General features: G+C 42.8%; 1 protein-coding gene across 8 annotated transcripts in view; it reads right to left on the minus strand.

Moving 5' to 3' along the window:
* TLK1 (tousled like kinase 1) overlaps positions 1 to 16,240 on the minus strand; it is a 68,982-nt gene extending 52,742 nt beyond the window's left edge. For 2 of the 8 annotated variants that reach the window (XM_065068719.1, XM_065068718.1), the window contains exon 1: positions 16,107 to 16,240. Coding sequence is in view for 3 of the 8 variants with exons in the window: in XM_065068725.1 (XP_064924797.1) it covers positions 15,368 to 15,512 (145 nt within the window). In the remaining 5 variants the exon portion in view is untranslated. Of the gene's footprint in view, positions 1 to 14,643; positions 14,695 to 14,935; positions 15,007 to 15,367; positions 15,780 to 15,925; positions 15,977 to 16,106 lie in introns of those variants that run through there. The other 6 variants (XM_065068724.1, XM_065068722.1, XM_065068725.1 and 3 more) reach the window with 6 other exon arrangements.
* Between the last annotated feature and the right edge of the window lie 4,528 nt (positions 16,241 to 20,768).

The following is a 20,768-nucleotide window of genomic DNA, read 5'->3' on the forward strand; positions in this document are numbered from 1 at the left end:
TCTAGATTATTCTGAACTGCCAAGAGTGATCAAAGAGCAGGTTCTGATTTGGCAGAAAGATATTGGTGGCTTTTCAACACCACCAAACTGGCAGAGCCAGAATGTTTCAAAGAAACAAGCAGGTTTGTTAACCTGGTCTTCGCTGACCACTTTGCGCTCTTTGCAGCTAAAGACAGAGATACCTGACAGCAGGTTTACTAACCAGTGGACTCTCACTGTGTAAAGTACTGCTCTAAGCATTCAGTCTGTTTAGAATAAATGTATAGATACTGAAAAACAAATGCATCTTCAGTAAAGCCTTTTTAATGACAACATCTGATCTGAACATCTGCTACAGTGACAGAACAATCAGAGATACAAAGCACACATTTAAAGTGCTTTTAATAAAGTTTTGTTCAAGACAACTGTCAGTTTTGGCAGCAACTAGGTAGCCAACTAGCACATCCTCCTGATGTTTCTTGTCATTTCTGACCACTGTAGTCTGCGCCTGCATAAATGTGATACAAACCTCTTTAAAATCTCCCATAAAGCCTTAAACAATCATATGTAGGTCCCATGGGGCTTTCTCCTGGAAAGGGAAGATTCATTATACATTTTTAAGGTCAAAAGCAGTTAGTTTTTCTTTCTTCAGAGTTAAGAACAATGTTCTGGATAAGGAAAAACTACACTAAATGCATTTGTTTATGATTGTATTCTACTAAATTAGAAGAAGCTTAGAAGAAAATATGAAGGCACTCCTTTGGGCTGCTTTAGTCTACTGGATATCCTCAGTCAATCAAAAGTAAAAAACTCCTTGTTATTGTCCCAGAGTTCAGTATCCGTGATGCTATATTGCACTGTACTACTGCTAGGATCGATAAACGAATATACAATACACAGGCAATAAGTTTATGCTTACAATTTCCCCATAAGGTAGGAAAAGCCTATCTAAATTCCACAGAAAGCATTTAATGTCTTGGCCAAAATTATGTGAGACATCTGCGGCAGAAATACTAAAAGACTGTCTTCCTGGGTAGCAAACATCTGCCTTGAACACAACATTATGTCAAGAGAGACACAAACTAAAAGAGCCTGGGCTGCATGCATGCAGGTGACGTGCTGCCTGCCTATCCCCACCAGCTCCCCTTTCAGGTCTGTGTAGAGGAATCTGCAGCAATTACTGTTGCTTCCAGACAGTTCTGTAAAAGGTATCCAGACAGAAAAGGAGAAGCAGAATTTGCCCATTTCAGCTTCATTTGCTGCAAAACCAGATGCTCCCTGTGCCCTTAGGGAAGAGGCAGCAGGCAGGGAGAAGCACACTGCACGTTCATGGGTCACTTGCTGCCAATGCAGACTAAGAGGTCGCAAGATAACACCAGTTTTGTGATACTCCCAAAAGGTGCATCACACTCCAAACAAAAGTGCACTACTTTCTATGTCTCTATGCTGAAAAGCACTAAAAGCCTGGAGCAGTCCTGAAGAAGAAACATCCACCTAGAGAAATACCAGAAAGTACAGTGGATTTCATTTGGTGCATTCACTTACAAGGAAACAAACCAGGAGTTCTCAATGCTCAAGTCCATGAAATGGCTGTCTGCAAGAATTTAAAATGGCACAGGCCTTTCGCACATATCAAAAATAAACAGCAGTTTCTGCTATCTAAGGAAGGAGTGAAAAGGAAGTTGAAAGCAGAGGTCACCTAGTGAGCAGGAAGGGAGCGCCAGTGCCCCTTCCCACGAGGCTTTTGGTTCTCACCCTCCCTCCTCAGACAAAGTAAACCATGAAGGAACAAATATAAATTGTGCCGCTTTTCCCTAAATAACTTTGACTGCAAGTTACCTATAGGGTAGAAAGGCGGTCCAAAAACCCCCAACAATTTAGTAGAATAAATGTTTCTTATTCTTCCAAGTTACAATACCAGTCATTTGGTATTTGAAAGCTGTATTTGTGTCAACAGAAGTGTGTTTCAGTTGCTAATTCCCTGAATTTCCTAATCTCCTTACTTCTGTAGCTCCTGCTGCCATTTCTGCCCTCATGATCTCCAAATGCTCCCCAGCGCAGGCAGCCCCTGCCCCCCAGGCCAAGGCCAGGGCTCTGCTCCCTGCAGCACACAGCACGGTACAACTGCTGACCACGGGACAGAACTCTTAACCTATACTGTTCTCTTCATTACACGCTATAAATAAGAAATAAAGCAAAAAATCCTAAGTCTTTCCTAGTGTATTAATCTATTTCACTCTTAACACTGTGATCGACTATAGTATCAACTCCCATATACTAAGGTAAGAGGCCACAGTTCAACAAACATGCAAATAAGCTTATTACACCTCTAAGATTAAACTGTGACAATAAATTCACCTCTAACTGTCACCACTAGACTCCTGAACTATTTTGGTTTTTGAACTATGCCATTTGACGAAAAAAGAGTACAAACCTCGAACAGCACTGTCAGTTTCCTCCTTTCAAAATATCTGCATGGTGCACATAGCATTGAAAATACAAAACTGAAACAAAAAGAACTACATTAAGAAATTTAAACTGCAGGATCACAAGCTTGGTGAGAAACCACCACACCAGGCAGCTCATGCAGTCAGGACCCTGTCCCTGTGCTGAGCAGGGGGCCAAGCTACCTTGTAGGCACCCTGACTAGAGGATTGATAGGTGGTGCTCAAAGAATAAGGCAACTAGATACTGTTCCTTAAGTTTTTGTGGTTTGTCTTAAAAAAATAAAGTACAATTCAACTAGCAGCCTCTGAACTGACAAGGCAACCCAAGCTTCGCTGAATAGGGGAAGAAACACATTTTTTAAAAGTCCTTTGTAGGGAGGAGTTTCTCAGAATACAGCTCTAAATAGATAAATAACACACACAGAGCTGACATGTTACACCTACGTTTTGCTAGGACCTTGCAGCATTGCTCCCATTATACAGATACGGAAAAATGAGACTTCTATGAAATCACACATGAATCTGTGAAAAATCAAGTTTGAGACTAAGGATAAGAAATATTTCAAACTTTGTATTCATCCTTCTTACAGCACAGCTACAAAGCCTGTTGATACCCACAGTATACATTAAATTCAGTTGCAACTTTGTGTACTGAACATTTTTAAAAATTCAACACCCGCGTAGTTAACAAAAAAAGCGTCCTATGTAACCATCTGTCAAAAATTCACTTTTAGTGTTCCTCGGCATTATCATTAAAGAAATCTGCATTACAGCCATTGCTCCTTTGCAGTGTTCATCACCTAATTTTAAACCAGCTTTCTTTTCTGCTATACTATCACTTTCATTCAAGTTTTAGAAGAAAGAAAGGTTTCTCACTCCTTTCAACACAGAGAACACTGAGAACCGAGCAAAGAACAGACTTCATGGAACAAAGTCTGTGATCACGTGAATAACATTTTGTAACATAAATGCAGTTGAAGCCCTGAGGGCAACTAGAAATTAGGAAAGGGCAGAGTTATAAGTCTCTGATATTGCAAATTAAAAAAAAAAAAAAGTCAGGTATATATTCAAACCATATTTCAAGACACCAGTAAAAATACTTACGTGCAATTAACATCATCCACCATGTAGAAGCACCTGAATGCTCAGCTGCACAGTACTTGTTGCCCTATGGAACTAACTACATTTCTTCTCAGTTCAAGGATAAGGACACTGTAATGGCTTCTGTGGACCACTGCAGCCTAATGTAAGAAAAAACAAGTGTGATCCAAGTTCTCTTCTCCAACTAACAGAAGATAAAGCAGGACTGCTCCTTAAAACAGCTCATACCAAAAGCAAGGGAGGACCATGAAACCCCTCGGGTGGCTGCAGCGGGGTTCTCAGAGCCAACTTCTACAGCCCACCGGAGACAAAACAGCCAGCGCTACCGGGAGGCAGCGGCACACCTTAACAACGGCTGATAAATTGGGATGCATTTCACCTGGCATATGTTTGCCTCGACTGCTTCCACACTCCTGACTTTGGGGGTAACTGAACACCAAGCTAACCACAAAGAAGATTTAAAAAAAAAAAAAAAAAGAAGAATTGATCTATCAATAAATCTATAATGGACTTTGAGGATCCAGAACTGAGCCAGGCTTACCTCCATCAGGCGGACAGGCCAAATGAGACCTACGCCTGTACAGTCAGAGAAGGTTAAAGCCCCGACGAGTCTGCAGACGTGCGAGGGGACCTGCTGCTCATGCCACAGGCCCACCGCTCTAGTGGGTTGTCTATCTTAGTGACGAAGAGACAACTGAAGTTTAAGAACTAGTAAAAGCAAAAACCAAACAAAAAAAACCCACAAAAAAAACCCAAAACACAAACCCCAACATATCAGGAAGGAGAAAGTTTCACCAACAGCAGTTTGCAGTGAATTCAGAAAAAGGTCAGTTGGAGGCCACCCTCCTCACCCTGCCCATGCAGCAGGAGCCACCACAGCTAGCAGGGCTGATGCCACCACCTGCCCCAGCAGCTGCCAATGCCGTGTTGCCACCGTTAACACGCATACATGGTTACGTCTATACATGGAAAAGCTTCTAAATATGAGGTGGCAAATGCAAACACCAGTGACCAAGTACACCATGCAGGTTTTGGTATACCTCTTAGAAAAAGGTCAGTTTAGTCTCTAATGAAGCCATTTTACATCCCTAACAGCTAGTGATGCTATATACCTATTTTGGTAGTACTTGAATCACCACTTCTCTGCTTTTATGTACAGCTTTTGTATAACAAAATAATGTACTGCAAGTACTACATGCTAACATGATTATTCACCAAGTAAGATAAATTGTACTAAAACCATCTTATTTTGCCAGAAATAAACTCTTCTGCTCAGTGCCTTTGGATCATTCATACAACAAACCAGATCCAATAACTCAACTGGTGCAACAAAAAGTCATTTAATGACCTGTCTTGACTTAAACCTAAAAACCGTGAAGAATTTCCATTATTAAAGACAGAAAAAATACTAACAAAATCTGTTATTTACCCCAAATCCCTCATCTGGACCTTTATCCACAACAATCTTAAAACTGGATTTCACTGTTTCTCAAGCAGAATTTTGACAGCTAAGATAAACCAACATTCCTCTCCAGTCTTTCTAGACACAGGCACTGCGGCTGTGAACCCCAAACCACACGAAGCAGGCACCACCGCTGCCGGCTCTACAGCAGGAGGGCTCCTGCGCGGTGACACACCGGGGGACACCAGAGGACAGACTCCCAGCCGCATCCTCACAAACCCGCGCCACCAAGTGTAGCTCCAGCTGAGCGCAGGCAGCCAGTGCTCGAATGTCTGGAAGGTTCTTGCTTCTACAGCATAAACCTGCTCCCTTTATCAAAGATCATCGTCCCTCCAGGAAAAATCACCAGCATGCACAATTGCAAGCTGGGCAGGGGGACCGCGACTTCAGGGGGAAAAGGACAGCTTAGCACAAGGGAGCAGAGGAGTGGGACAAGACGGGAGGTCACCCCTGTGGCCCAGCACTGGTCGGGAAGGGAAACAGGGTGGGAGGAGGCAGGAGCTGGTCCAGGCGAGAGCACACACCCCAGCCACAGAGCCTTGGGGACAGCGGTGCACCGCCAGACTCTGCAACTTCTGACAGTCGCTGCTACTGCTGCCTCACCACTCACTTCCCCTAGAAAGATGGGAACTCAGAGCTGCAAACACAACAAAAAAAAGCAAAACCAGCAGCTTCTCCCTCTCTCCCTTTCTTTTGTATGAACAAACTTGAAGAAAAAGAGAGATTTAAGGAAAACAGCAGGAAGGTGTTGTCAGACTCTGGCAGAGACTGGAGCCTGTTGTTTGCACTTCTGCAGAAGAGAAAAACAAGTGAAAGGCTCCGAGAGAACAGCACGTTGTGATTTAGCCAGGAGAACAAATCAGGTCAACTTTCAACCACACGACACAGGGAAGAGAAGGAGGAAAAAAAAAAAAGTTATTATTAAGGTCATTTACTGGAAATTATTTTGTTGTCATAACTTCAATATTTCATTCCCAAATTATGACATATGTTGCAAATACAACAAATAGAGAGAAAAATAAAATAAATAAAATACTAATTTATAATCTTAATACACAACCAGACTGCTTTTTTTTGTGGGCTCTACATTTTTCTATTTAAAAGCAAACAGCAACGTAAAGAGCTAAAACTCAAGATATGGCAAAACTAGTACCATTAATCTAGCAGCCAAACTTTATATAATCTGCAATACTCATCAGCAGGTTTAACAACATTACATATTTGAAAAAATGAGTCAAGTTTTTAAGAAGTATGTAACAAGAGACAACAGGAATTTAGAACATTTTTACTGAAGAGCAGCTGAAGTTTTTGTGTAAGCGTAGCTTGTTTGTGAAATGCTGTGGGGGATGGGGGTCCCTAACAACATTAGTATTCCTAATGACTAAACAGACAACTCGGAGACTTCACACACAGACTTTGTGCATATATAAAAGTGTGTACACGCATTATATACAAAATTGCCTCTTCCTTAATACTAACCAGTCGGATGTTCAGGACATGACAGCATGTATCAAGCAAGGGACTGAAAAAATAAAATCTATGGATGCAGAATACAAAATATCATCTAACAAGGAAGCAAAGACCATGACGTGCCTTTCATAGTTTGAATACCGGTGTTACCCCTCTTAGGCATTATTAGTACCACAATCATTTAATAATACAATTTAATTAGAAAGAGGTAACATGCAATACAATTATATAAGTAGAGGTAAATTAAACAGGCAACGAACTCCACAAAAAGCAATCACATACTGAGGCAATAACAAGCACAGCAAAAAGTATTTTTTGTAATATCTCATTTAAAAATCCTAAACCTGCATCTCCAGGATTTACTATTTGTATCCCATAGTAATTTTAAAATATGAAAATCCCACTCCTCGTAATGGCCCTTCATAATACTAAATACAAAGGGACTACAACAAGAATTACTCCACAAGTTAAAGCTTGCAGAAAACTTGCAAGACAGACTTTTACCACGGTTCAGTACTGTGAATAAAACTACTGAAACTAAAATGCAACACTAATAATCAAAAAGTTTCTAAAACATGTATCAAAGACACAGCAACCACTCCCAAACAACAGCCGGCTCAGGGAATAACTGACTTGCAAAAGAAACAAAAACCGAACAAAAAATATCTACTGCGTAATACTGATTAACCAACTCTTAATAATCAATAATCACCACAACTAAAGCAAAAGAATTACCTCATGAAGATAATGACATCGCTTAGACCACCATCACCCTTCTCTCCACGTTCATTCTCACCTGGCTGGTGAAGGGAACACGCCAAGGGAGAGAGCGGGAAGGGGAGCAGGACACTTGCCTGGATTTGCCTGGGCAGTGGACTTTTACCGTGAAAAGTTTCCAAACTTCTGATAACATCTTTTAAGAGAACTATTAAAAACGGATAATTACCCATCAAGACTAAAAGTATTTGCCAATAGAGACCTCCAACATAACACCTGCAAATGTTCTCCCACGTCAACTAACATAATACTGGTAAAATAGAAAAACTCACGGCTATTTCAAAGTTACTCTATTTTTCATCATACAAACAACATATTTATTAAGAGAACTGGTTTCATCACAATCTTGAATGTGCAAATACAGTTGGTCTTTACAATGATATCACTTAGAATGATATCACTTAGCTTGCTGTAAGTCACCAGTGTCAACCAAAAAAGTTGTCCTTTCTAAACAAATGTATTTTTAATTATAATTCTGTATAAATTAATATAAAAATACATGTTTCTACTGATGTTAAAAAAAATATTACTAATAATGTGTGGATTTTATTTTCAATTGCTTTATAATGAAAATGTCAACTTACTAAAGGATATTACTTCTCTCATCACTTTTACTAGGAATAAGCAAAGAAAGAGCAAATACTGTAACCTCCCTGAGGACTGAAATAGCAAAATTCGGGACAAAATTGTGGAACCTATGAGAACACAGCATTGACTTGGAAAAACAATAGTTAACAAATACAGCTATGCAGTGTATGGGCCTGAGTAGCCTAAGCTGCAGCAGTGAAAAAAAGAAGTACTAGAAATCCTACTTGCAGCATCCTCTGAGTTTGTCTCCATAGAATCAAGAGGTCCAAGAGTTCAGTGGTCGGCAAGAGAAATGTGAAACCCCTCTTCTGTTAAAGCTGTGTGATCTCAAAGGCACCACAGACCCAATGAGTGAAGACCAGCACCCCACATTATTTCAACTTAAATAATTATTTCCATATTTAATGTCACCTTCCAATTTGTTGCTCTTAAGCATACAGTTCAGAGGTCCTATTACTAAAAAATAAACACTTGCAACCCACCAGAAGCTATAGCTGCAGAACACAGCACTTGAAGCATCTATATGCTTTGAGCTCAAGATACAGTCATAAAACTAAATATCTAAAACGCTGGGTGTATGTGACATCATACAAGGGATTTTCCTAAAAGTATGAAGATTTCCCATTATTCCTCAAAAAAGGATATTTTTCTTCCTTTTCTCTTATAGGTATAGCTGTATCAGAAGCCCAAAGAAAGGGAATCCAGTACTTGCCAACTGCCAAGTAATTATGGTCGGGCTTCATTTCCTGTAAAAGGCACTTGAGTTTCTTACCACCATCCTCATCTCTTAAAATCTGAAGCGCAGAGTGCTTTGTTCTTAAGGACGTTATAAAGAAAGCACCGCGGCCTTTAAGCTTCCACCCACTTAAAACTGTGCAGATATGATGAGGCAAGATACATTGCTTAATGCTCCTGCTGCCACCGTGCAGCAAGTAGAGGCGGTTCCAGGGAACACTGACCTCCCTGACGCTCAGCTTCATGTAAAAGCTCCAGCAAATTAAGTTTCCCATTCCAAAGCGATCAGATTCCTGTCGCAGATGTGTAATTATCCAACGACTCCTAGCTTTCCCTCTAAATCCTTGGAGGACATTTGTTAGCCTCAATGCCTCTCCTGCTAAAGTTAAAAAGGCCTTTGGAGCACAGAGTGGATGAATTTTCCTATTTGCTTATTTAAAAAATACACTCCAGCATTAAACACTTAAGCTAAACATGGAGAGATAAGAATCTATGGTGAGGCTTAAAGTTTATGATCTATTAAATTCGTACAAGGGAAAAATACATTCAAGCAATGTAAACTTTAATGCTCTGCTGGCAGCCAAACCACCACCTCGCTGGAAGCCACCCAGATCGGAACTCCGAAGCACTCAAGCGGCTTTCACCATCAGCCGCTTCTGCCATTTTCGTTTGTTCAACCACTGCAACAGTTGGTTCACTTGGAACCACTAAGGACCAACTGGCAACTTGGAAAGCGGGAAGCGTGGCTTTCTTTTCCAAATGATGAGCAAGAAGGAACAGTCACTGGATTTGATCTGTTAACTCTGAATCTCGCAAGGCGCGGTGACCAGAAATAACTGACTCATTTCACAAACTACAGACAATTCTACTTAATCTGGTTTAAATGCAAAACACATTTGGATATATTTGTTTCTTCTTGTGTATCTAGCACAATTAGGATTCATTTTATTTCACTAATAAAGTTAGCTAAAAGCTTTCTAAAGCATGGGAAATTATGTTTCTTAAACATTAAGAATCTAAGCTGTATAACTACTTAAATAAATGCATATAGATGCGCACCCTCCTGCCTAGCAAGACGCGTGATCAAATTAGACCAATTAGAATCAACTTTAAGAAAAATAATTAAGCACAAATGCAAAATAAAATTAAAAACAATTATTTAATCAGGATTTCCTGCTCGCTGATTTAAGCCATGATTAAAATAGTAATATAATCACCCTGATTTCAGTCAATTCCTGCAGCACGGACCCAGCCCCAAAGGCTCGCGCTACCCCAGCCTTCCTCGTCAATCTTCAGCACGTCCAACCTCACTCAAGCCCTTCTGCTCCCCTCTTCCGGGACTCAGTTTGACTAGCGGTCGATCAACTTTACAAGTGTTCATGTTCCTACCACCTACTACATCCCACCCAGGGAAAGGCTGGCTGCCAGGACTCCTCTGCTGCCACGTCCCTCAGGAATGCAAGGAAGGAGTGAGACCGCCAGAGACAAGGTGCCTGGGAAAGAAGCAGACCTGTAGTTTCTATCCCAAACACAGCACCTCAACATGGATGGCGTCAGGACGAAGGGAAATGTAGGATTCGAAATACCTTCTGATGCTCACTAACCCTTCTCCACTGCTGCTGAACTCGATCCTCAAGTACTGAGCATAAAGTGCAGTATTTGTCCCTTGTTATCTTCAGCAACCATTACAAGTTTTCCACCCGCAAGCCCAAACTGGGGTATACTATGGCAGCCAGTTTCTGTTTAACCGCTCTCCAGCGATCACAGCTGGAGCACCGGCATTCCCAACAGAAATCCTGACCACTCTTCTTCCTCTACCCACCCTCCCCTCCACCCAGAGCAATTTGGCAAACCAAATTTCCGTTTTCCTTTTTTACAGCCGAAACACACCAAGCAAAACAGAAAGAATAAAAAGTTCCTAAAGACAATGCTTTTCTTCCCCCTACCCTAGTGTGCTTTTATGTTTTAGGAGAGCTACAGTTCAGAAAATACTCTACTGCATAAACACAATTTACTAACTTCAACATTTTCTTGTGTAAAAAAACTCAGCATGGATGCCAAAAATTTAGTATGGGAGTAATATGGATTGGAAGCGAATACTACTTCAATACAGAACCTTTTATCAAGAATACAGAAGGCATAAAGGATTACTTAAGTCTGTCATATTTCCATAATCTCCATTCTTCAGTACCAAAATTATACAGACCTAACTTTGACTGTGATGCACATATATACACAGTAGTTTTCCCAGGAGTCCCAACAGTATTTTGCAATCATTCAGGATTACCAGGCTCTAAGAAAACCCAAAGAAATGTCAAGACTAATTCCAGACCAGAGTTATTACTAATAAGTAAGTTTACTTCACCTTGCTGAAGGAAACGATTTACTTGCTGAAAGAAAAAGCAAACAAGAAAAAAAAAATAGGAAAAAAATAAAGAACAAGGGAAATAACAGGCTTTTTATTTGAAATGAGAGAATAATAAATAAATACAGACTATTCTTTAATATATTGATTCTCTCTTCAAAATGGAATACGTGTTCTAGGAATGGAATTCTGTTCTAGGCAAGTTAAAACAGAATTAAAACAATCACCCAAGTACTAATTTACTCTATTCTCTGCAGTGTTTGCCTTTCGGAAAACCAGATTCAAACATGGGCCCATATTTGTAAAAAAAGGTTGTCTTCTCCCATGTCTCAATTTGACACAATGTAAAATCTCGTGAGAATCTGGCATAAGCGTCAGCTCACTATGAAGAACACATCTGCAACAGAAACGGCAATATCACAAGCCAGAATCTGTGCATATCAGTGGAACAACATACAGTCGTACACAACACCTGCTCAAGCTACAGCCAGCCTAAAGAATCTTTTATGACTGCTGCGCTCATCCTAAGTAAAAATATACCATCATCTTTAAACATGAAGCATTCTCATTCTTCTCTGCTCCCACATAAACTGTCCAAATTCGTAAAATTCTCAATTACAGCTGAATGACAAGAAACTATTAATAAACTTACTAAGACCTTACTGGTTAAGCAAATAAAGCAGCTGAGTTTTTGCACTACAAGCAAACAGCAGCAAAAAAAACCCCAATCCTGGAAGTCTTAATAAGATCAGGTAGCTTTCATGTTCATGGACTAATATGGTGTATGTAGCCTCTGTGACACAACCTGGCATCTGGAAACATTTTGTAGACTGGAAACTCAAGGAGGAAATAAACTGTACCTTTATGCTCAGATATACAACTATCATCACATCTTAGGCAACAACAAATACAAATAATACACATTTATCAGATTTTTTTTAAAAGTCACCAACAAAATTTGCTGCATCTACAACATTAGTTATTCAAAGAGTGTCAAATAGATGTCACGAGTTTATTTACCAATTTGTTGCCATATGGTTTCATATTTGAAAACTGAAATTCACATTCCAGTCGTGGTAATTCAAAGTTGCATTCGGCATGCAGTTTTGCTTTTTGTAAGGTGTTCAAAGCCAACAGCACACACAAAAAATAACTTGCAAAGCATCATGCTTGACCATCAGACACTGTGGCACTGCCCCCAACCTCAAAAAATAAGCTACCCGAAGACACTCATATATATCACCCAAAATCTCTTGTCTCTCTGTCTTGTCAGCAATGACCTGAACATCCCCCATTTACAATACAGCACTTTCCAGCTATACGCTTCAGTCTTCTTAGTTACACCCACAAAGCAGTCAAAACTCAATAAACTTCAAACATGAAGTTGCGTGAGTACAATTATGTGAGCTGTGGCACAAGATTTAGCCACACAATCACATACTGTATGTAAAATAATACCACATAACAGTCCTCCTAAATTCCTGATAGCATCTACTGCAGGGCTCTTGAATAAGTGGCCACGTATCCCACACACAAGTTACTGCCATATAAAACAATTGACAGAACTACAGACATTTACAAGCTATACTGAAACGCAAACAAGAGACTATTCTGGTACCATGTAAGTGTACAGATGCAATCGTATTCAAGTCCACCCCAGTCCTTTAATTTTAAAACCTTAAAACATAAATTCAAATTTATACAGCTAAGCCATCATGGTCTTGTAAGCCAAGATATAGAAGATAACATTCAATGAAAGCTGTTGCTGAAACATTGTAGTGCATTCCAGAAAAATTAATTATTTTCTTTAATTTCACTTCTATTTCCCAAGTAGTCCCTTTTTGATACTGACAAGGCATTGCATTTTTTTAAAAATAACTTTGTGTGATAGTTATATATACCAGAGCTTTTCTGTTTGCTTCCTCCATATTAGAGCTTCATACAGTATCAGTAGGACGTGCTAAACCAGGGTGCTGTGGGTTTCTGTTCTCAATAAATCAGAACCTTTAAAAACCCGTGTGAGAGATGTGGGCTTGTGCCAAATTTTCACAGTGAATCACAAGTACAGTCAGATAAACCACAGCACACACGGTGCACGCACTGAGGGCCTGCACATCCGAAGACAACACGAGCAGAACCATCACAGAAGCCAACCAATGAGACTGGAGTCCACAAAGGAGAAGTCCAGGCTGGGGCACAAGATCAGCCCCAGTGCCAAATGGTCCGTATCTGGAAATATTCTCCAGTTAAAACTGGCACAGGCATCAGTGGTGATGCAGCACTGATTCAGTATGGGCCGGCAGCCTCCTGCACTGCCCCAAAGCTCATAATCTCCATTAACATCACAAGGTATCACAAGTTTAAAATCGATGAGAGCACAAACTTCTAAAAATACATTGCACTGCAAATACAGGACATTTATTAGTTTGATCTGACATCATTCTTTCGCGTTTTTAAGGCAATGTCTACGAACATGTTTATATTTTGGGGCCTACTGCTTTCAGGCAAGATACTTCCTTGTAAAATGTCTACACATAAAGTGTGCTGATAACATCCCATGAGCACAAACACAAAATGTAAATCCAAGTATGGCTGGCAGCTTATGCTGATTTTCAAACAGAGCTGCCTAGTGAGGATGCACAATTATCGCGACCCAGGAACACCGTGCACACACAGTACATTATAGTACTAAGCAAACACCAGGGTTCTGATTACTCAGTAACCCATAAACCTGCATTAGAGGATGTAAATTACAGTACCTAGAAAAATCCAGCACCATGAGTCCTAAGAAAGAAGAAAGCATCATAACCATCACATTAAAAACTAATTTCACAAAGATGTTTTTCAATGTCTAAAAAGCGGTACTCAAGAAACATATTTTTTCTTTAAAATAAATAGATATATAAGTTGTGCTGCAATAATAATTTCAGGCTTATATGCCAGGTATCTGAAATACATGCAAAAATACCTCATCTATACAGTCTGCATGAATATTATATGCACACGTATTCATAACAAGTGTCGCAATACTGAAGAAACCTACTCTCAATAAACTTAAACTATACATTGGGCCAGCGGTGGTTGTTTTTCTAAAAGCTTCAGTTTCCCAGAGAAGACGAGCACAAAATGCCTGCCACTTTGCTCAGCATCTTTAACATATACCATAATTCCTTTCCAGGTATTTTCTAGAGCATTTCATGTCAATCTACCTGGAGGAGCGTGTGCAAAAGTGACACAGAGTGATACAAGTCTGACAACTACCGGTGTGGAAAATGGAGAAACACGGACTGCGTTACGCATTTTCAGGATGTCAGATCCCTGTTACCAAGTCCTTACATAGCTTAACAACCCCTCCCCCCCAAAGAAAAAAAAAATCACGAAACCAAACAAAACCAGAAAGAAGCAGCTACGGAGAGACTTGAAAAACAAAGACTCCCCATTTTCACTATTATTTCAAGTTAGCAAGTTTCCTGTTTGGGCGATGACGTTTTGCAGACGCTACAAGAAACGCTACGCGATATTCATTAAACTGGGGAAATCAAGTAAAATTATATATCTGCTCGGCATGCAAGTATCCATCTATAAAAGTTCTCCTCCGCCACTAACCGGCGTTCAGCAAGTAGTTATTTTAGCTAAAAGCATCGAGCAATCCAGGAGCTGTATAACTGCTACATCTTGTGGCAATACATTTCAACGCAAGGAGGAAAAGCAGACAATACCCGAAAGGGAATAGCGAAGGGACTTGTTTGCTCATAACCTTCATACAGATATTCCCTGCAAACACCCACAACACCCTGCTGTCGCTGTCGGTGTAACACAAGAGGGGAGGAGCAGGGGAGGGAGGAGAAAAATATTATCATCCAAGGCGTGATGGAGGACAGGAGAAAGTTGCAGTCATTTCGCGGTGGCCGCAAGGCGCCCTGTCACTTCTGGCCGTAAAACCTGCCGCCCCCGGGGGCGCCTTCCCCGCGGGGCCGAACCCTCCGGTGTCGGCCCCTCTCTCCTCCCCACCTCCATGATGCCAAAAGTGCCCGACTCCCTCCATCAGCAACAACGGCCGCATCCTCCGGCGCAGCACTTTCACTTTACCGCTGGCGGAGGGAAACCGATTTCGGGGAGGACGCGGCGAGCTGCCGCCCCGGAACAGCCACGGCGGGCGCCGGCGGCGGGCGGACGGCCCGGGAGCGGAGGGAGCGCGGCCGATCCCGCTCCGCGGCCCGGCGGCGGGGGGAACAACGAGGCGCGGGCGGCGCGGCCCCGCTCGCCTAGCGGCGGAGGCTCCCTCACCGCCGCCGGGCCCAGCGCTGACCCCGCACCGCCGCCGGGGACACCAGCCTCTCCCGCCGCCGCTCCCCTCCAGCCCGGGACCGGCCTCCGGCGGCGGCCGGCGGGCCCCTCCCCGAGGGCCGGGCCCCCCGCGCAGCCCCGCGGCGCGCTGGTTACCTTCCTTGGGCGGCTTGCCGGGCGGCGCGCCGTGGAGCTGGGAGGCCGCCGCCGCGGAGCAGCCCTGCAGGCTCGGTGGGGACGTGGAGAGCCGGGACCAAGATGGCGGCCCCTCCAAACTTCCACTGCTACTTTGGACACTCATCAAGCTACTTTCCTGGAGCCCGGCAGCCGCCGGGGGCGGCGGGGGAGGCGGCGCGGCGGGGGGACACCCAGCGCCGCGCTCATGGCCGGGGGGCCGGCCCGACACCGGCGCGGGGAGGCCGCCGGCGGGGAGCGGGCTCCGAAGACAGGCGGGGCGTGGGAGAGACGGGGCGCGGGGCCGGCGCAACCTGCCCGCACCTCTGCACTGCGTCGCCGCGGCCGCCGCCGCCGAGCAGCCGCCTGTGTCTGAGGCTAACCTTCCCCGCTGCCGCCGGGGAGGGGAGGGCTCAGGCGGGGAGGGGTCATGCGCAAACACGATCGTGAGCCGAGCGAGCGCCGCGCTCCGCCGGCGCCCAGCCGCGCCGCAGCCGCCCAGGGCCGCCGGGCGGGGAGCGGCGCCCCCCGCGCACGCACCTGCCCCGCGGCCCCGCGCGCCGGAAGGCGCCCGCCTCCAGAAGGCTCCCGCCTCCGGAGCTGCCCCGGCTCCTGCCCTGGGCCGGCCCGCAGCCGCCCGCCGGCTGACCCCCGCTCCCTCCCGCCCGCCCGTCCGTCCCGCGGCCTCCCTCCCTGCCACCGCCCACGGCACGGCGCTCACCTTCCGGGCCTCGGGCAGCGCTCCGCCGGCTGCCGTGGCGGAGCCGTAGGCGGCTCCCCCGAGGCCGCGGCGCTTCTCTCCGGCCAGATGTCCTGGACGGCTCGGTTCGCCCAAGTCGGAGCCCCCGTGCCGGCCGCCGCGCCTTCCCCCGCGTCCCCGGCGGGGGAAGGCGCGGCGGCCGGCACGGAGGCGGGAGCGGAGCCCGTACGCGGCGCTGCCCGGGCCGGGGCCGCACCACCGGCACCACCCGGCGTGGGACTGCACGGGGCGAGCCCAGCCCGCGGCTGCGGTGAGTACGGGCAGTAACAGCGGGGCCGAACGAGGTAAATGTTTTTGGCAGCTTTTCTGACAGGGTTCTGCAGGATTTCAAGTGTTTTTCTTTCTCCGAACAGGACTGCGTGGTCGTAGAAACTCGGGGGGACCCAAGAGAAGCTGTTGTCCAGAGGAAGAAGGTGTTGCTCGCTGGCTGTAACCTGCCTGGTTGCAAAGCATCAGTTCCCACCAGATGAGCTGATCCTCGGGCAGGATCCATGTGGCAGGCCCCACCACCTCTCACCTGCCTCTCCACGCAGGCTGAGGCTCCCAGCTGAGCACCAGCCCTGACCTGTACATCTTTCCAAACGTAATTCTCTGCCTAGAGTTAGACTAAAGTCCAGACACAGCAAAATTTAAACCAACTTATCAGGTTTTCCTTTCTTAAAACTAACATAGTCTTCACTGAGAATGTGAGGCACGTGGCAAAGTCCATTCTGGAACAAAGCCTTTTAATTTATGAGTGCAGCTTAAGTATGACAATTACTTTGATTACTTAATACCACAGTTTGCAGATATATAGATATATATATATATGTATGCACAATGTAAGTACTGCATATATATATAGCATATTTATATATGCATTTTATATATGCTATATATATATATATATATGCTATATAAGTATTTTCATCACCCAGGCATGGTGCTCATTTTGTGGTTGCTGTGTGGAGACATCCTGGCCATCTACTAACCTGCTTTCCCCTTTGTCTGAGAATGGAAGGCGTAGATCACTGATGTGTGGTTGGATCTGTGCACAACACAGATATTACCCATTCTATCTTTTCCTTTTAAAGTGACATCTGTCAAATTATCTAAGATCTTCACCTCCCACAAGTATACAGCATAGCTGCAAGTTTCTTAGCAATTTGGTATTAACTTGGAGTAAAAATTAGTATGTTTATTTGCTAAGTAAGTCTGTTCCAGGACATATACTTAGTAATAGCTATACTTTTTTTTGTTTTTTTGGCGGAGAGAAGTGATCTGATACTTCAACCAAGACTTACTGGACTTACTTTTTAAGGACTTGATCCTACAGAAGACTTCTCAGACTTTACCTAAGCAAACTACACCAGGAAATTGCAAGTACTTAGGCATGAAGTAAAACAGTGGTAGTTCACTCTGACTGTAATATTAATAGTTAGCAGCTGGCATAGAAACTTCTTGCAAGATTAAAACCAAAACATACTCACAATCCCACAATCCATATGATAGCATAAGTGAATGTGTACCTCATTTCCTGATGAGCGTATTCTGCTGCAACATGCTGGTTTTAAAATGCCAAGTAAGAAGCAATAATTTAAAGAAATTCAGTCTTTTTGGTTATACTAATTTGCAACCACTTAATACAAACCCTTGCTACCCTTAGAAAAACGTGAAAAAGCATTATTTTGCCACTTTTGCTTAAAATCTGTTGCCCACAAGTTATTCCCCTGATATGGTTGGGACTCCTTGTTTAAATAAAGCACCACACACTTTGACTAGAGGAACAGAGTATGAAGAGGAAGATCCCATTCATTACTTCTTCTATCAAACATGCAGTTTAAATGTTACAAAAATTCTGAGATGTCTTTTAAACTATCATAAATTAACACTATGAAAATAATCAGATCTTTGGAATACCTTGTCATGTGTGAGAAGGCACCTCACTGAGGGACCAGGAGTGAGTGGGCAGATACTGCAGGACTCCCCACCAGAGCACTGATTAAACACAGCGCCTGTTGCTTGGTGGAAATGGGTACCTGCTGCAAAATACAGGTTGGGGTCTATTTTCCTAATACAGCATAGCTCTATCTCTTGTTTTTGGGAGCTGTTGATGTAGATTGAAAACAGAGTGTGAATTATATAGATTATCTCCAGATGAGACAACCTATATAACTTTAAAAATACATGGAGCTGGTATATTTCCCCTCAATAGAAAATCTACTTTGCTCATGTGTTAGAGCTGACACTGATTTTAAGGTGTCCCCTTATTTGTAAAGCCACATCACTTCAGTGTTGCCAGTTTAATAGTCTCACAGCAGCAGAGAAGAACATCTTCATTAACACCTTTTAGAAATTTCCAAGCATATTCTAAAATACTTCCTTTATTATATAGCATCATAAAGGTGCATAATGCTTTTCAGAGTCACTGGCAATGCCCTGCTTTCAGTTTGCAATAAAACTTTATGGTCCAGTGGCCAGACGGATAACCTCTCCCTCACGGTGGTGAGCAGTCAGCTCTGTGTCACTCACCCAAAATGTTAAAAACTACACGCAACTCAAATAGTAATGAATATTACTTTTAAAAAAATATATATAATAAATATTAAATCTTTGTCTTCTGTTTTTCATGGGCAGAATAGTCTGCTATCAAGGCTTTCCATGTAAACACTGCATATCATCAGCATCAGGCGTAACTTGAGGTAGTAGATACGGGGAAATCCCCTTTCAGTGGAATTGCAGTGGGTAGTAATGAAGAAGGTGCCGCATACCTACCTACAAAGAAAAGCTTCACTCCAGGCAAAGCCCAAGAAAGCTCATTTAGTTTTTCTGACTGTAAGGAAGGGAAACTCAAAATCCACAGCAGAATAGAGAGGAGTGAAATGCCTATGTGCTCTTTTTCTCATGGGAATGTGTCAAATGAAAGTCAGCAAAGGTTTATTCACAGTAGGAACCCTCAAATCAAGGACACTTGAACAGAAAAGCATAACAAAATTTCATTATTCCAAAAATTAAAAAGCCAAACAAAAATTCTGAAAAACTTTAAAAAATTCTGAGAGCTTTCTACTTTGCCACTGCAATTATTTGTGCAAGACACTTTTATAGCAGTAATTTCACAATCTACCCCAAAATCTTTACAAAGTAAGATAAGTTAACTGGCATATAGCAAATGAAAGGGCTTAAAAGAATTGATGGGCTGCATAGTGAAAATAAGGAAGACTACAGCAGAAGTTAAGTTTCCGGAGACATCTGTATTGCATTGATAAAGATAACCGTGCACTCAGGTCAAATGTCAATTTCAAAACTTTTTCATACATCCTTTACAGAACAAAAAGATATCTTTTCAAACATTACATGTGGTAAAATCCAGAGTTTATCCCAGGTCTTCTTGTGGAAGAATATGCTATGATTGTGGGACCAGTTACAGAGAGATTATAGTTCTTCCCTATTATGAGACCTTCACAGGCACAAAATACATTTTGGTGCCCTCATGAAAAAGATGTACTCTATTAATATCAAATAATACATGTTCTTAATAACTGGGTATGTCTTACATCTCTTTTTCCCACCAAGATCAATTTTATATTTACTGGCTTAGGTTTCATGCAAGCAACAGATACTCCAATACCAGCAAGTGGTGACTGATCAGGTCAGGCAACTGATTATATGAATAATATATGTTTATGTGTAGATTCTAAATAAGAGCCCTTTTAATTATGTCAATAATTAGAAGGAAGGCCTCAAATTCATTTGACAATCAGAAGCAGCAGAGGTAGAAGAGGAACTTGACTTAGCAGGCTTGTACTTCTGAGAATGTAAGTCAAGAGTTTTCAGAATTATGATAAATGACAACATCTCTGGAAAAGTATTAAACTACATGCTTCACAACTTAAATCACTCTCTGTCAGCTACAGATCAGGGCAATGTCAGGAATCAGAGATCATTAGGTACTTTTCCTTGGATGCTTTTGGTACCTATTTCCTTTACCTGCTTCTTTTGATTAAGAGTTCTAAAATATGACCCACAATGGTATTACAGTTCTTTTTACCTTTTCATATATTTAATCAGAAGTATTTAATATGTAGCCTTCTTCCATTTTCTTCAACTTGGAATAAGTTACTTTCTTTGACAGACAGTAAAGCAACCCAGCCTTGTTTCTACCCTTTTCTCAAACAAAAAATTATCTTCTGTAAGCAATATTCAAGTCATTTGATTTAGAATCACAGAATTGTTTAGGTTGGAAAATACCTTAAGTTTATCGAGTCCTACCAAAAACCTAACACTGCCATGTCCCTAAGCACAACCTCTACACATCTTTTACACACCTTCAGAGATGGTGATTCAACCAGTTCCCTGGGCAGCCTGTTCCACTGCCTGATAACCATGAAGAAATTTTTTCCTCCTATCCAATCTAAACCTCCCCTGGCACAACCTGAGACCATTTCCTATTGTCCTATCGCTTGTTACCCAGGAGAAAAGACCAACACCCACCTCACTGCAACCTCCTTTCAGGTAGTTATAGACAGCAATAAAGTCTCCCCTGAGCCTCTTTTTCTCCAGGCTGAACAGCCCCAGTTCCCTCAGCTGCTCCCTGTAAGATTTGTGCTCTAGACCCTTCACCAGCTGTGTTGTTCTTCTTTGACA

The sequence above is a fragment of the Columba livia genome, chromosome 7 (assembly GCF_036013475.1).
Source record: "Columba livia isolate bColLiv1 breed racing homer chromosome 7, bColLiv1.pat.W.v2, whole genome shotgun sequence".
Classification (NCBI taxonomy): domain Eukaryota; kingdom Metazoa; phylum Chordata; class Aves; order Columbiformes; family Columbidae; genus Columba; species Columba livia.